Source organism: Antechinus flavipes, chromosome 4, assembly GCF_016432865.1.
Source record: "Antechinus flavipes isolate AdamAnt ecotype Samford, QLD, Australia chromosome 4, AdamAnt_v2, whole genome shotgun sequence".
In the NCBI taxonomy this organism is placed as follows: Eukaryota; Metazoa; Chordata; class Mammalia; order Dasyuromorphia; family Dasyuridae; genus Antechinus; species Antechinus flavipes.
Window position 1 is genome coordinate 174,595,939 of NC_067401.1, and position 17,579 is coordinate 174,613,517.

At 34.6% G+C, this 17,579-nt stretch overlaps 1 protein-coding gene across 1 annotated transcript in view; it reads right to left on the reverse strand.

The window, feature by feature from the left end:
* Nucleotides 1-17,579, reverse strand: part of LOC127560730 (myosin-1) — a 39,521-nt gene that overhangs the window by 7,532 nt on the left and 14,410 nt on the right. Inside the window, exons 14-34 of the mRNA XM_051995554.1 lie at nt 16,846-17,016; nt 14,850-15,159; nt 14,670-14,743; nt 13,508-13,595; nt 13,303-13,420; nt 12,469-12,592; nt 12,240-12,376; nt 11,777-12,032; nt 9,676-9,918; nt 9,392-9,568; nt 7,848-7,993; nt 7,667-7,757; nt 7,189-7,578; nt 5,892-6,018; nt 4,095-4,213; nt 3,773-3,969; nt 2,865-3,048; nt 2,014-2,179; nt 1,795-1,919; nt 1,342-1,650; nt 1,044-1,247 (exon numbers count right to left, since the gene is read on the reverse strand). Of these exons, the coding sequence (XP_051851514.1) occupies nt 1,044-1,247; nt 1,342-1,650; nt 1,795-1,919; nt 2,014-2,179; nt 2,865-3,048; nt 3,773-3,969; nt 4,095-4,213; nt 5,892-6,018; nt 7,189-7,578; nt 7,667-7,757; nt 7,848-7,993; nt 9,392-9,568; nt 9,676-9,918; nt 11,777-12,032; nt 12,240-12,376; nt 12,469-12,592; nt 13,303-13,420; nt 13,508-13,595; nt 14,670-14,743; nt 14,850-15,159; nt 16,846-17,016 (3,756 nt within the window). The remainder of the gene's footprint in view (nt 1-1,043; nt 1,248-1,341; nt 1,651-1,794; nt 1,920-2,013; nt 2,180-2,864; nt 3,049-3,772; nt 3,970-4,094; nt 4,214-5,891; nt 6,019-7,188; nt 7,579-7,666; nt 7,758-7,847; nt 7,994-9,391; nt 9,569-9,675; nt 9,919-11,776; nt 12,033-12,239; nt 12,377-12,468; nt 12,593-13,302; nt 13,421-13,507; nt 13,596-14,669; nt 14,744-14,849; nt 15,160-16,845; nt 17,017-17,579) is intronic.

Sequence of the window (17,579 nt, forward strand, 5' to 3'; positions counted from 1 at the left end):
CCTGTTCAATCCTGCGTCTAAAGACCAAGAATAAAGACTAAGGATTTTTGCTTATCCTGACTCTGGCTGCTTCTGGGGTATCCTGGGTGCTAGCACGGTCGTCACAGCTTTATATAGCTAATTACTGAATATTCCTAGTAACATTCCTGGTAGGGATTCAATTCAATTTAATAAATATTTTGGTCACTTTATGTAAGATACAATAGTATACCTCAGAGATAAGTTGCAAAGATAAGTGAAAAATAGGTCCCTCACCATTGAATTTATATTCCAGCAGAGTATAATTATACAAGGCTAAATAATACAGGGTAATAACAGATGTACAAAAATACTACATGGAGAGGAAGAAGATATCATATTTTGTTAAAGGAAACAAGAAAGAGTAAGCCTTGAAAGATGAATAAAACTTTGAGAGTATAAGGTAAAGGAAAGAGTCAAAAGTGACATGAGATGTTGAGTTAAGGTTATTGAAAAGATGACACAGACATTAATAGAAAGAATTTAGTTTTGAATGTGTTGAATTTTAAGTATTTAAAGGATATATCAGTAGAGATGTCCATTGGATATTTGGGGATTAGTAGCAAATCCCCAATATAAAAATCTTAAAAACAAACAAACAAACAAACAAAAAAAAACCAACCCTCTGCCCAATAGAAATTCCTTAACAGAGTTTTGACAAATCTCTAGCTATATTTAAGCAGGACCTAATTTGAGTTTTTCCTTTTTTTCTATTCTCCCAATGGATTTCAATTGTGTATGACTCTTTGTGACCCTTATGAAACATAGTATGCCAGGCCTGACTATCCTTCACTATCTCCAGAAATCTGTCCAAAGTCATATTCTTTGCTTCCATGACAATATCTAGCCATCTCAATCCTCTGCCCTTCACTTTTCTTTTTGTCTACAATCTTTCCCAATGTCAAGGTCCTTTTCCCAATGAGTCCTGTCTTCTCATTATGTGGCCAAATTATTTACATTTCAGCTTAGTATTTGTCTTTCCAGTGGATAGATCTCAACACAGACTCTGTTGTAATTGTGCTCACCTGGGTATGTAGAAGTTGCACACGTTCACTGGCATCCAGAAGTTCTTGTTCTGCTACCTTCCTGCTCCTCTCAGTTTGTTCCAGAGTAGTCCGCAGCTCCTCAATCTCAGCCTGCAAGAGGTTGGCTCTGCGCTCAACCATTGCCAGCTGCTCTTTCAGGTCTTCTTGACCTCGGAGGGCATCATCCAGATGGATCTGAGTATCCTGGGTACAGCAAACAAACTCCGTTATATATCATATTCTCAGGACTCAGCTAAAAGCAACCATTCAATATGGCTAAATGCATGGTTCCATTTACTTTAAGTATTCCTTGAGTATTTCTGTAGTTCCTTAGGGCCTCTGCAGCCATTCTGTTGGCATGATTCAGCTGGATTTCCATTTCATTCAGATCTCCCTCCATCTTCTTTTTTATCCTTATAGCATCATTCCTGCTTCTGATCTCAGCATCTAGTGTGCTCTGCATAGACTCCACAACACGGATGTGATTTCTTTTCAGCTGATCAATTTCTTCATCTTTTTCAGCGATTTTCCTATCAATTTCAGACTTTACTTGATTCAACTCAAGTTGGATGCGAAGGATTTTCCCTTCTTCATGTTCAAGAGAAGCCTTAATGAAAGCCAACAATCAAGTGAATAACAAATAATAATCTGTGTTCTAATTATCTAATTCCCAAGGAACTATTATTTTCCACGTTTATTCCATGTCAAGCTTAAGTTTTTCTAAATGTACTAGTTTACAATGCTATGTTACCTCAGCTTCTTCCAAAGCAGCCTGAAGTTCACACTTTTCTTGCTCAATTTGTTTCTTTATTTTCTCTAGCTCATGGATTCGTTTGCCTCCCTCAGCAATCTGCTCAGTCAGGTCAGAAATCTCCTCTAGGGGTAGAAAGGTAGGTAGAAGCAATGATACAGGTGGAAAAATAAAAGGTCTTTCAAGTCACTATAAACAGAGCAAGTGAAAGGGACTCACGTTGCAAGTTTTTATTTTCTCTCTTGAGTGTTTCAAGTTGGTCCAAGGATTCCTCATAAGCATTCTTAATCTTGAACAGCTCTGTACTGAGGGATCGAGACTCCTTCTGGGAAGCTTCTAATTCAGCATGAGTTTCTTCATATTTTTGCTTCCATTCTGCCAAGACCTGAAGAAAAATATAAGTTTATCAGCCTATTCAATGGAGGAAATTACAAGGATTGAGTTCACATAATCAACATCAATGGATTTGGAAGGATATATATAGTAAATGACATTAGACATTGGAAACCCACAAATATCCCCTTTAGGTTGTTTGGAGCAATACATGATATTTTGATTTCTTACAGCTATTTTACCTAGTCTTATCACTCTTATCTGTCCCTTGCATATCTCTTATAACATGAATACAGGAAAAGCAACATGCCTGATTATCCAGGTATTTTATATTTATGACAGTATGTGGTTCAAATTCTTATATAGCTCTATAGACATGAACAACTTCAATAAAGGATCATGTATGTATAACTCATGTATAAATACACAGGTATGTGATGATAAATGCTTAAAAACTAATGCTTGGGAGGGAGAGGAGAGAGTACATACAAAATACTTTAAAGTTTAACCAGCATTGTTAATAACTTCTCCATAATTTTCACTTGACAATAAAAATGAAACAAAAATTAAGCCCTGATTTGTAGTTTGCAGATTTCCAAGGTATAAATGTTCCCACTGAAAATTTAACAGTCATTGCTCAAGAGCCCTTCCAGCATACCTCTAGAATCCAAACAAATAATCTTGACGTTGATAATTGGGAATTGACTATATAAAGCACAAAACTTAGTGTGAAATACTTTATCAAAATTCCTTTGCTTTTTATCCAGAGCTGCACAGGCTGCATTTGTCCTTTCTACATCAATCATGAGGTCCTCCACTTCATTCTGCAACCGTTGCTTGGTCTTTTCAAGGGAAGCACATTTGGCATTCACAGCTTCTACATGTTCCTCAGCATCTTGTAGACGTTGGGCCAGCTTCTTCCTGAAAAGGGTAGTTTGCAGTTCTGATTAGTGACCATAAGCAGAACTATATATTGTGGAAGTTCCTCTCTCTCTCTCTCTCTCTCTCTCTCTCTCTCTCTCTCTCTCTCTCTGTCTCATCTGTCTCATTTATCTGTCTCACAAGAACTATACTTGACCACCCAACTTGGAGTTTATGGAAGTGGTCATGCATTAGCAGCAAGAATAATTTTACAAATTCAGATTTGTGAAAATAATTTGAAGAAAAAATAGAAGTGGAAAAAATACAATAATTTTTTAATTCAACAAGTACTTTTATTTATATGTTGACAACTTACTTCTTCACTAAAGTAGAAATACTTAGTAAGAATTGTTAAAATAGAAAACTACTAGATGGGACTAATTAATAACATCTAAGAGGCTATATTAATTCATTTTCCAGCACTTTAATAATCATAATTCCCACCCTAGATAAACTGAATTTGTATTATTTGCAACTTGTATCATTTTCATATTATGAATTACAAAGTTGACTAGGGAGTGTTCCATGTGATTTGTCCTAAATGCCAAAATTTCTAGTTATAACTCTGTACAAATATAAAATATCTATTCTATTCTGTCCAGGAGAAGCAAAGCAATCTGTAGAAAGCTACTCTCACAATTTACAAATTGGATTAGATTATTTGGATAATTATATTCATTATTTATTAACATTTTCTCCTTCCCATTAATTCTTTCAAGCATACTTGGCTTCCTCCAATTCCTCTGTGCGCTGAATGGCATCTGTTTCATATTTGGTCCTCCATTGGGCAACCTCGCTATTGGCTTTGGACATTGCCCTCTGTAGTTCGGCTTTGGCTTCCTGCTCCTCTTCATATTGTTCCCGTAACAAGTCACAGTCATGACGGGATGACTGCAGGGCATGGGCCAGAGCATTCTTGGCCTTTGAAAAAAGCAAATTTGATGTCATAATTTTATTTCTTACTAGATATTTGAACCAAAATTGCTGATTCCTCATCAATAAAGAAAATGACTACAACTCAGGCTAACAGAATCACTGAAGCCTACTTTTATCTCCTCTTCAAGCTGCCTCTTCAGTTCCTCAATTTGTTGAGTAAATGCTTGTTTGCCTCTTGATAATTGAGAAACTAAAGAGTCTTTTTCATCAAGTTGACGTGAATATTCACCTATAAGTGAGGAGGAAGAGAAGGGGAACAACTTAAAGAGCCTAGAAGTATTTACATTTTAAATTTAAAAATAGATAACAATAAAAACATTTTAATACATCTTTTTTTGAATGAGCAAAATGGTCTACAAGAATTTATGACTCACAAATCTCATTTTTAGTTCCCAGATATATCAAATTAGTGGAGGTAGATCTGATTTTAGAAGTAAAAACTTTATTAAGTTCCTATTATATTCAAACCACTGTGTCAGTTTTACTTAACCTTTTTGGGGCACTTGATTATTTTTTTTTTTCATAACTATTCACATAACATTTTAAAAAGGAAGATTTTTAAAATTGAGTTTCTTTCTATCAGGATGTAGTAGTAAGATAGTAAAAAGAACAGGGTATTTAAAATTAGTAAAATGTGGGTTCAAATCTTAGTACTTACTACCTGTGCCCTTTTACCTCATTAGAACTCAGTTTTTTTAAATTTTAAAATGAGGAGTTTGTACTAAATGACTTTCAAATTCTCTGCCAGCTCTGAATTTTGTGATCTTATGCAATGAAGCATAATCTAATACAATGCTTCTCAACTCTGACCTATGAACCACTACTGGGCTCCAAGATTTTCTAGTCCACATGCCACTAATATCATCTGAGTTTTGACAGAAAGTTACGTGAATAATTGGTAGAGAAAGAATTAAATCAAATTTTGCTTATCTTGGGTCCGAAGACTACAATTAGGAACATAAGTTCTGCGAGAATAGGGATTGTTTAAGTTTTGATATTTATATTAGCAGCACCTATCTTAAGGATTTCTGGTTTGGATCCACTGTTATCCCAATTTTCCCCAAATAGGAAAATAATAGAGTTTGAATGAAATCTGCAACTCTAGGATATTGGACTTGACTTTGGTTTCTACCCAAATCCTGGTCAGTGAAGAAAAAGAAATGGTGATCAAAAAGCATGATTTCATTAAGAATATAGGTCATATCAAACTAATCCTATTTGCTTTTTAACCAAATCTGTCATGCTATGTTTATGAACATGATGTGAAGATAAAAACACTATTAGATGGATAAAGATCTGAATAACCAAAGAAAGAATAGTCATTTATTTAAAGATATCTTAGAGAAGAATTTCTAGAGGAGACATAGGGATCTCTACTTGTCCTTGCATTTGTTCATTTTATTTTAATTTGTGACTTTGTGACTTGGATAAAGATATGAATGTTTATCAAATTTATTGCTCACAAATTCAGAATCTCAAAATATCTCAACAGACTAGAATGGTTGGCTATCTAAAAGATGGAAGTGCAGAGGTATAAATGCAAAGTTCTGTACTTGGGTTCAAAAAATTAGCTACCCAAGTAAAGGATGGGGAAGTCATGATAAAAAGACAGTTCTTGTGAAAAAATATGTAAAGGTTTTTATTAATAGAATTTGGCCCTTTGGGGTATATCATCTGTCTTTCTTATATCACTTAGCTTGGGGCTTTCATGCCCTTATCAAAGATTTTGTTTCCCTCTCTTACTAGATTGTAAGATCCTTGGCTCATCTATTTATCCCCAGTTCCTTGCACAATGTATATTGTACATAGTAACTGCATATAAATGTGTACCTAATTGATTTAACACAAAAAACTTTTAAAGCAATTTAGAACTAGTAGTCCAAGATGGGCCCCAGTAAATGACTTACCAGATTCAGTCTGTAAGCGCCCTCTCTGGGCAGTTAGGTCATTGATCAGACGCTGCTGTTCCTCTTCTTTTGATTTAAGTTCACTAACTTGATCTTCTAGAGTACGGCACATTTTTTCAAGGTTGCCCTGCATGCAAAATTATAGAAGGCATTGTGATGTAGTGGAAGGATAGACTTTGAGTTGAAGGACCTGGGTTTATGACCAACTCTACTAACCATTACCTTGAAAAAGCCATTTCATCTCTGGGCCTCAATTTTCTCATCTATAAAAATAAGAGGTTTGGGCTACATGATCTCAAAATATTTAAATAAAATCATATTCTTATCTAAAGTTTTTGTAGCAGCACAGAATCTATTTGTTGGAAGAATAAAGTTTGGTATCTATAGATAACATACCTTGAAGTCAGGAAAACCAGAGTGAAGTTCTGTCTCTGACATGAGAAAGGCACTTAAATTCTCAGAGCTCAATGCAACTCTTTAAATTGAAAAGAATGTGCTAAATTTATACAGGGAATTTCCTCATTGTAAAGGAGGATTATTGTAAGAGTTCCCTAAAACACTTTCAGAGGTCCAGCATCACCATGACAAGAGAGCCAGTATAGAGAGAAAGAAAGCTAAACTTAATAACCAGGAAATAGGGGAACAAAGCAAGGACATTTCTGTCTCTCTGTCTGAAAGCAATCAAGGTTAAGTGACTTGTCCAAGGTCATAGTAAGTGTATGAGACTGGATTTGAATTTAGGTCCTCCTGATTTGAGGTCCAGGACCACAGTGCCAACTAAGTTCTCCCACAATTCTTTCACTAACTCATCTCTCATTGTTTTGGTTTTCTTATATGAAAAACAGAAATGATAATAGTCCTTTTATCTCTCACACAGGAGTTATAAAGATTAAAAAAAAACAATCATAAAAAATTCCTTTAAAGCTTTAAAATTCCATAATATGTAAGTTATTATTAGGATGTAAATATAAATAGTAGATTTAAAATTAGTAGAGTAGGATTTCAAACATTTTGTTGGAAATGAGATTGTGAAGAAGCTTAGTCAAATTCTTCATTTTACAGATAAGGAAACTGAGGCTCAGGGAATTGTCATGATTTGCCCAGTGATTCCTTTGCTCTAACAAATAACTAAACTCTTCTTGTCAGGAAAAAATAAGCAAATACATTGTAAAGTGTTATTTTTCCCCAATGCTTATGTTATTGTTCATCTCCAAAGGAATGATTTTTAATTACAGAACTTCAGATATTGTGGAACCTTGCATTGTTTATTCTGTTTAAATTAAATTCAGGGACCTACTTTAGCTTTGGATACAGATTCCATATTGCTGGCAAGATCATCGATCTCCATTTTCAATTCACTCTTCTCTTTCTCCAGTTTCTGTTTGACCCTCTGCAGGTTATCAATTTGTTCCCCAAGCTCAGCAACACTGTCTGCATGCTTCTTGCGTAGAGTGGCAGCTGTGGCTTCATGCTGCAGAGTGGCCTCTTCAAGGTCCCTGCGCATCTTCTGGAATTCAGCCTCTCGTTTCTTATTCATCTCAATCTGAGCTGAAGTCGCTCCTCCAGCTTCTTCCAAGCGCTCACTGATCTCCTCAAGTTCCCTGGAGAGATCAGATCTCTGCTTCTCAGCTTTTGCCCGCGAGGCACGTTCTGCCTCAATTTCCTCCTCCAGTTCTTCAATGCGGGCCTGGCAATAAGGAAAAACACATCCATTAGCCCTTTTCTGTCATGAATGTTTCTATGATGTCTGGAACCCAAAGAAGTACTGACTTTACCTGCAACTCCTTGATCTTCTTCTGCAACTGCATACCCAAAGCTTGTTCATCCTCAATTTTGCTTTGCAGGTTGCTCATTTCAAACTCTTTCCTTTTAGAAAAGCAATGCATGCTTTGTATTTGTACTTAAAGTTTCAAAAGGTCTTTTTTCCACAAGAAACTGTGTTCCTCAACTACTTACTTTTTAAACTTTTCATCAAGCTGCTGTTTGTCATTTTCTACATCCATGATGGATTCCTGGGCCAATTTTAAATCTCCTTCAAGTTTTCTCTTTGCTCTCTCCAGATCCATGCGAATTTTCTTTTCTTGCTCCAAAGACCCTTCAAGCTAATGGTAAATAATTTAATTAATATATGGCAATTTCTGCTAATAGCCCCATTCTTCTAATCCCCAAGTCCTTTAATTTACTCCCTATTAAATACTTTAGTCTAGAAGTTCTGAGGTTATCTTTTCCTCTTTCTTGCTTTTTTTTTTTTTTTTTGGCCCTCAGTCATCAGCTTCTACAGAATCTTTTCTTGTACTATCTCTCACTTTACCTGTTCAATATCTCTTCAATTCCACAATAAAAAAAATTTTAAAATATTCATTATATCTAGGGCACAATGTAGGTATTGAAGACAGAGGGCCAAAAACAAAATAGGCCTGCTAACTACAAGGACTATTCATTGATATGGGTTATGCTTGGTACACAGATATAATGCAATAAAATAAAATAAAATGAAAGATGGAGAAAGCATTAAAAATGAAATCAAAGTGATGATCACAGAAGATTCCATCGAGGAAGTAGCATGAATTGAACCTAAAGGACAACTATTCTGAAAGAAGTGAATTCAAGAAATTGAGGCATGGTTAATTCTGAAGTATATTTACTCTGAAGAGGCTTAAGATGAAGATGAACTATGGATTACAGAAAGTGGATAGCTGTGGAGTTATATGACAGAGATCCTTCTTGTCAGAATTAGGAATTTGTATTTTGTCTGATAGGCAATGGGAAACCACCTAATGTTTTTTAACCAGAGGAGTGACATGGTCAGTTCTGTCCCTTAGAAAAATTATTTTGGCAGGTCAATTGGAGAGGAGAGACACTAGAAGTAGTAAGACTAATTAAGAACTCTTACAATAGTCCAGGCAAGGCAGGATGAATTCCTCAACTAGGGTGGCAACAACTGCATGGTAAAGAGAAGGGAATTTACAAGAAAGAGATATTATAGAGGGAGAATTGATAAGACCCATTCTCTTGTGACTACAACAAATCAATAATCCTTACTTCTTTAACTTCTATTGGTTCTAAAGTTATTGTTTGTCTCTATTAACATTTGATCATATACTTTTTTTCTTCTGTAATATTAAAAATTTCTCATGGGTGGGTAGTTATTTTATGTTTCTTCTGTAGATTTTTCATAATATCTACTACTATTGGATGTGTGATGAATGGAGTACCTGGTCCAGGCTCTTCAAATGACTTGACTATATCCCTAATCAAGTTACTTCATCCTTTTCAGCTCTGATTAGCCACCCAATAAGGAAGTTTAAAAAAAAAAAAACTCTGGGTAGAAGACTGAGTTATACCTTTGTCATTTTTCTGTCTAGAAATTTGTTCTTAAAAACATAAAATACTTACCAGGACCAGCAGATAATGGATTAATATTGATTCATCAAGTAAACATGATTCCATAATGTTTGTCTCAAAAAAAGAACAATTTTTCTTTATAATTTTAGGCTTACATCATCCACTTGTTGCTCCAGTTTGATTTTAGCTTTGGTCAGTGTATTCACTTTGTCCTCTTCTGCCTGCAGGTCATCCAGAGTCTGCTGATGAGCCTCTTGGAGAGCCTTCTTTTCTTTGGTGAGCTTAGCAATGGTTTCATCCAGCCCAGCCATCTCCTCTGTGAGGTTTTTCACCTTTTGAGGGAAAATGCTTTTGTATTATTGTGCATTTAGTATCTATCATACTTACACATACCATATGCAACTATACATTATTCTATTCCCATGGGTGTTATTTGTACTTTGTTCTCAGTAGCATGTTTCTCCTTTTCCACTTTGGCTAGTGTCAGCTCAAGGTCATCAATGTCTTTCTTGAGTTCTGAACATTCATCTTCCAGTTTCCTTTTTTTGGCTGTCAGTTCAGCATTGATTTCTTCCTCATCCTCAGCTCTTTCAGTCACTTCTTTGATTTTAGCCTCAAGTTGGATTTTGGTTTTGATTAGCTGGTCGCATCTCTCCTCAGCATCAGCCAAACTATCTGCTTCCTGAAAAAGATATTAGATATTTGAGAGGTTTTTTTGATGCTCTATATTATACCAATAACATATTTTCTATTTGTTGGTTCACTTGATTTTACCTCGATCAGTACACATATGAAAGAAAAGATCTGTTGTAGCTTCTATTACAGAGCTAATATTTGCTTTGAATTAAATCCCTATCATTTGCAAAATTCTGTAGAATGGAATTATAGAGAAACATATAATCTCATATTATTTTCTAAAATATGATCCATCTCTGACCTGTTCATGGAGAATTTAAATTAGTAATTTTTAAAAATTCTATAACTTTATCTCAGTGCTCTTAAATTCAGTCATAAGCAACATTTCTCCTTGTTTCATATTCATCTTCAGAAAATAAGAACATGGCTCTCTTTGACACTAAGATGGCGTAGATGTCTATATCTTTTTCTAGGGTGGGGCAAAGGGACAAAAAAGTATCAGATGACAAGGTGACAAATACAAATAAGGGATACAGTAGATTGACATTAGAGGGTCTTTTCTGGAAGAAGCACATAATTGAGAAGAGATAGAACCATCAAGGATTGATGTGATGCACTGATGTGGGAAGAAGGATAAAGAGACAAATAGCATATATGTTATCTAGAAGGAGAAGGATGCTGAAATCTGTGTATATAGAACTAAAGTGAAGAGGATGGATTGTTATGAAGATCAAATAAGATGATGTATTCAGAGCACCATATAAATAATGATCACAATCATTATTGTTATGCTCAAAACAATTATCTCATCTGAGAACTTACTCATTAACAAGATCTTCCCTCTTCAGCAATATCAGCAATAATCTTTTGTCAGGACTTGTTAATAGTAAATTTTTAGAGAGTACAATGTTTTCTTTCTCTAGGTGAAACAAAGGGGGAAGTTTGAACTTATATTTGTTTAGTCTTTTATTGGTTATAGAACATGTTTCTATACATCATCTCATTTGATTCCCCCAAGAACCTCTGTGAAGGTAGGCGATAATAACAAAAATCAACATTTTTATCTTTAAGGTTCACAGTGTACCTTACTCACAACATTCCTGTGAGTTAACTAGTATAAGAATTTGCTCCATGATTTTGAAACTAGACTGAGCTAGGATCAAATTCTGTTTCAAGAACTTACCAGCTATGTGACAACAGCAAACCGCCTAAAACAGAAAAAAATAATAGCATCTAACTTAAAGGGTTATTGTGAAAATGAAATGAGATAATTTATGTAAAATCCTTTGCAAAAAACAATAAAATTGTAAATAAATACAAGCTTTAGAGATAAAGTGCTTGCAAAGCACTTTACAAATATTATTTCATTTTATCCTCATAATAATCCTGAGAAGTAGATAGAATTATTATCTCCATTTTCCAGAAGAAGAAATTGAGGCAGGCTGAAGTTAAAAGACATAATGCCCAAGGTCACAAAGCTGGCAAGTGTCTGAGGTTGAATTTGAGCTTAGGTTTTCCTGATTTTAGATCTAGTTCTATCAACAATGACACCTAGCTGCCTCAGAAAAGGAAGCCCAGAGAAATCAAATTCAGTGGAAGAGTAATCTTTGAGAATTAAGTGATGGATTTAAACTCCAGTACTCTGTCCAGTACATCATATTATCTCTGAGAGTCATAGTTAAACCTTTCTGAATAAAAATACTACTCTACTTTTTTCTTTTAGGAAAGAAATGATGTTGAGTATGAGAAGAATCATTGATTTACGACTGCAGAAGACTTGACAATTAAATATTTAAGGAGTAGCAGTATGAAAAGAAGTATTAGATTTATTTTTTTAAGATCTTTGAGTCAAAAAATATTTCTCTTTAAGACAAAGATTCAGTAAAATGATATATAATACTCACAGATTGAACTTGGAGCTGCAAATCATTTTTTTCTTGCATTAAAGCCACCATTTTTTCTTCTAGCTCTTTCCTTTTTGCTTCTGCCTTTGCAAGGTTTTCTTTAGTTTTTTCAAACTCTTCCTTCATGTTGGCCATTTCTTTCTCTGTCTCTGCACTCTTGAGCAGAGGCTTGATTTTGAAATATAGTTTCATCCAGGGCCAGTGCTTGACATTCATGAAGGAACGGACATTGTACTGGATGCAAAAGATGGATTCTCTGTGATATGACAAAAATGCATTTTTTTTTTGTTAACTGGAACTGTGAGAGGGCACGGGAAAGTGAGGCATGAAAAAAATTAGATGATATAAAAATATCAATAAAATATACTTTAAAATAAAATGTTAATAGGTCCAATGTAAAAATAAAACAGCAGATCAATTTTGAGACTTGTGCCAAGTGGGCTAAATAAATGAATTCATTTACCTTCTTTCCACCATCTTCTGGTACTCCACTCTTGCTAGAAAACCACGGCACATGGCTTGAGTTCGGGTAATAAGCTGTGCAAGCTTGTCATCTCTCATCTCCTCTAGGAGACCCAGAAGACCAGCTTTGAAGAAGACCTACATGAAAGAGTCATTTGCAGATCATTGACTTCATTCTACAAAAAAGTAGAGGCTGACTGGATCTGGTACAGATAGAATTAACAGAGTACCTTGGTGTGGCCAAATTTATATTGGGTGTGGTCAATATCTATGGATCCAAGAAGCTTCTCAGAAGCCTTCTTGCTATCAATGAATTGTCCTTCAGGAATAGCACTTGCATTTAAAACTTTGTATCTGTTGAAGTAAAAAATAAAACATATATATACACATATGAAACTGCTACCATTAACTAATGGATCTTCTCTTCCCAGACCACTATAAAAATGGAGCAGATATTATGCAGTATAGTTTTTTATTGTTGTTTGGCAGTATGGATATACCACAATAGTATTCTCCTACTCATGGTTTTTGTTACATATAAAAAGTAGCTTAGATCTCTAGATTTACTGAGTTAAAAATCTGTTAATTATATTATATTGTATTGATTTCTCTCTTTTGCTATAAAATCATAAAGCTAAATTTTTTTTTCTCAAACGAAATCTAGAGTTATAATGGAAATAACATCTAAATATAGCAAAAAGAGAGCCCTAAATAGTACAGTGGATAGAGTACCAGACCTGGAATCAAGAAGACTTTTCTCCCTCAGTTCAAATCTAGCATAAGACACTTACTGGCTGTGTGACCATGGACAAGTTATTTCACCCCATTTGTCTCAGTTTCCTCATGTTTAAAATGAGCTGGAAAAGGAAATGCCAAAACCACTCCAATATCTTTGCCAAAGAAAAGCCCCAAACAACAACAAAAGGTCCCCAAAGTAGTCAAAACTCTAGCTCCTCTAAGGTTAAATTCAGTATTTTCATTGATCATTTTAAAAGTGAGCAGTAAACATTTATAATGGTAAGTATCAAATACTTTAGAATAATTCAAAATGAAAAGAGACTGACCTCTGTTTGAAGTCAGCATAGAGGATTCTGCTTGGGAATCCCTTCCGGCAGATTCTGATGCCTTCTAGCACACCATTACACCTTAGCTGGTGAAGGACAAGTTCATGTTCCATGGCACCTGAAAGAGCCAAACTGATGAAGTTACCATACCACAAAATAAAAATCTAAAAGTCAAGCTGTGAATTTTAATTCTAGAGTTCCTTACCAGGAGTTTTGGTTTCATTGGGAATGATACAACGTACAAAATGAGGGTGAGTGCTCCTCAAATTGGTCATCAGCTTGTTTAAATTCTCCTAAGAGGTTATAAGATAAGGATATATATGGGAATTCATATATCATTTTATTCATATGCAATTAACAGGTAATTAATGTGATTTTTGACATTAATAGGAAGAAAAATATCCAAAAACTGTATCCAAAGTGACTCAATCCAACAATGGTTCTGTCATTTACAACCTTTATAACCCATTTAGCAAGTCACTTTATACATTTATGCAAGTTTTCTCTTCTAAAAATGAGGGAATTAGACTAGTGGTTTCTAAGTTGACTTCAATCTCTAAATCTCATTCTATTAATGCTGTATTCTCTAAATTCCTTCTCTATCCCCACATTTCCTAAGGATTACACAACCATATTTTTTAAATAATTTCTATTTTTCTAAGAATTTTTCTAGGTTTCAGTTCTCTTATTTGATATTTAAGGACCCATTGAAGCTCTTAAAGTAAGATATTCATATACTATTGAATATTTCTGCAACCACCTAATTTCAGCACTATGTCAACTTTCTAGTGAAATATAAATTCCTTGTGGGTATGGACTATGCTATTTTTTGAAGTTTTGTGTCCCTGGGGCACAAGGATGTATATTAGATGCTTAATAAATATCTATTGAATTATAAAGAAAATAATCATCTTTGTTTGCTTACTGATTCCCAGCTTTTCATCTATCTCCCATCTTTAATTTCTCAATGCTGAAAAATTCTCTCTCCATTTTACTTTGATTTTCTCTGTTTCTATCTTGACCAAGCCCTCCCCTCCCCATATAATCATGGAATCCTACTCATTATTAAATAGCGATACTTTATCAAATATATTAATCCTATTATCTTTATCTTTATTTGTTGAGTTCTCTTCAAGCTTCCATTGCATCCCATATGTCTATATAATCAGCCAGATAAATTAATTTATTAACTTCCTATCACATGCTAGGCACTGTAGATATCTAATACACACACCCACACACATTTCTCTATAACAATATATATTCTGGTCCTCTAAATATTCTTTTCATGGAGTTTATTTTCCCTACAAACTACATAATAGTTTTTAGTTTTTTGAAACATTATAAAATGCAAATGAAAATTGTACCCTGAAAAGAGCTGACACAGTCTGGAAAGATGAACCCTTCTTCTTGCCACCTTTCTTTCCTCCACCACTAGCCTCTGAGGGACAAGAAAATGCATATAGTTAGAGGATACTTCTTTCTATTAGGCAATTGCAGCTAAAATCATGAAAATTTAAAGAAATACTAATTACGGTAGTATTTACCTGCTTCAGCAGCAGCTGCCCCAGAAAAGAGGAAGGCCAAAGTTTTCATTGAGGATTTCTGGTACAACCCAACCACGGTCTCATTCAGAGGGTCCTTGTTCTTGTCCAGCCAACCAGTAATGTTGTAGTCCACAGTGCCAGCATAGTGCACCAGGGAGAAATGGCCCTCAGCCTTCCCTTTGACAACCTTAGGTTTCTGGAAGTTGTTGGACTTGCCAAGATGCTGCTCATACAGCTTGTTCTTGAAAGAAGTGTCTGTTGCCTTGGGGAACATACACTCTTCTTCTAGGATGGAGAAAATGCCCATTGGCTAAAAAGAGAACAATAGATACACAATTTTAGTTTGATTTGAAGTTGAGATGAAAAATACAATGTGGTACAGTCTTAAGAACATTAGACTTGCATTGTGAGAAGACCTGTGTTAAAATCCTACTTCTGGTTTTTCTATCCTGTGTGTACCTTTGACAAAGCTCTCAACTTTTATGTGCTTCAATTTTCTTCTCTTATCTGTTGGACTATGGGGCCTCAGACCTTCAATGTCCCTTCTAGGAGCAAATCTATTATTCTCTGATTTAGTATGTATATATAGAAATAATATTGTGAATCCATTGATTTTAATAAAGGTATTTTTTCTTGATATGTTTGGGTGAGGTTACAAGGATCTGCTATGCCTATTAAAAATTTATTGAAAGGCCTCATAATACAAGGTCCACATTTCCCAATTTCCACTAAAAAGTAACCTAGAAGACCAAAAAATATTCTTAGCTATCCCCTAAAAGATCAGAACATTCCATCCCATAAAGCCTCTTTTTAGAGAAAAAAAGCCTTTCTTTCCTTCCTCCCTCCTCCCCTCCCTCTTTTCCTCCTTCCCTCCCTCCCTCCTTCCTTCCTTCCTTCCTTCCTTCCTTTCTTCCTTCCTGCTTATCTATCTACCCATCAATTTCATTCTTCCATTTACCCACACATACACATATTTAAGTATATGAAGATTGCACTAATAGCTAATAATAAGTGCTAACATTTATATAGTGCTGACTATGTGCATCTACTGTCTTATGCATTTTACAATTATTATCTCATTTGATCCTCACAATCCTGGTAAGTAGTTGCTATTCTTACTTCCATTTATAGCTGAAGGAACTGAGATAAATAGAAGCTAAGTGACTTGCCCAAGTTCACACAGCTAATAAATATTTATAGCTTGATTAGAATTCAGGTCTTCCTGAATCCATTGTGCCACTTAGCTTCCCCTAGAATACATAGTCATACACATGTATATATATATACTTTTTTACATAAATAGAAAGTATGAATTTGTTTACAAATAACTAAACTGAAGTTTAGAGAAACAACTTTCTTAAAGTCACCTAGAACAAGTGGCACACTCAGGACTCAAATCCATGTTATATATAAGAAGAACTATGTTGTAAAAGATGGAGAGCTAGTCTGAGAATTAGAAAAACTTGAATTTAAGTCATATCTCTTACAGACAATGCTGTGGGACCCTGGACAAGTCATTCAATCTCTCAAGGGTGCTGATAACTTTCTAAAATACAATAGGTTCAGATGATTCTTGTAAGAGTTCCTTCAGTAGGAATTACCTATACTATGGCAATCACAAGCATAGTTCAAGTCTAAATATGTATATATAAATGTGTATGCATACAAATGTAGGTATGTATATACATGTGTAAAATATGTGCATATAAATGAACATGCATACAAATATAGATATGTGCATACATGTATAAATTATGTACATATATACATCTATCTGTATAGATATACATCTTGCTTGTGATATTCAAAATTAGGGAATGCTAGAGGAAAGATTTTTGTTGTTGTTTTCATTTATATTTCAATTGTGAAGGAGGGGGGGAAAGTAAATCTTTAAAAATAGCATCATGTACAAGATATTATATTTCTCTTTTAATGACCACTTAATTTTTGAATGGAAGGTCCTTAAGCCTACAGATTAATCAATGGTCAAACACACCTTCTCAATGAGCTCAATGCAGGCAGCCAGGTCCATCCCAAAGTCAATGAACTCCCACTCGATGCCTTCCTTCTTGTACTCTTCCTGTTCTAGCACGAACATGTGGTGGTTGAAAAACTGTTGCAGTTTCTCATTGGTGAAGTTGATGCACAGCTGCTCCAGGCTGTTGAACTGAGTGAAGAGATACACAGAAGTATTTCATTTACATGGTATCATTAAAGAATGTTTTCCACACAAGTGGACTATTTTCCATGTAACCTAAGGATCAAAACTTATCATATTTTAATTATTTGGGATAGAAATCATTCTAAACTTAGTCCAATCTCTTCCTGATAATTTATTCATCATTATGAAGATAAATTATAACATGAATTCAAGATCATGGGCATGCCATAACTATACAGTGATGTCAATGAAATATGCAAAAATAGATATATATGTATGTGTATATATATATGTGTGTGTGTGTGTGTGTGTGTGTTTATATATACATATATATACATACACATAAATATATCTGTGCTTAATTGTAGTCTTCTTGGAAGAGGGAGAGAGGAAGAGAGAGAAAAGAAGAAAATAAAAACTTCATAGCAAGAGAACTAAAGAAAACCTACAAGGAAGCAAAGAAAAGAGGAATAACTCTGAACATAATATGTAGTGTTTATTAAATAGACTTTCTTGAAATGGAAATATATTACTTTGTATTTTGAATCCCCCTATGTTCTGCTATGCAT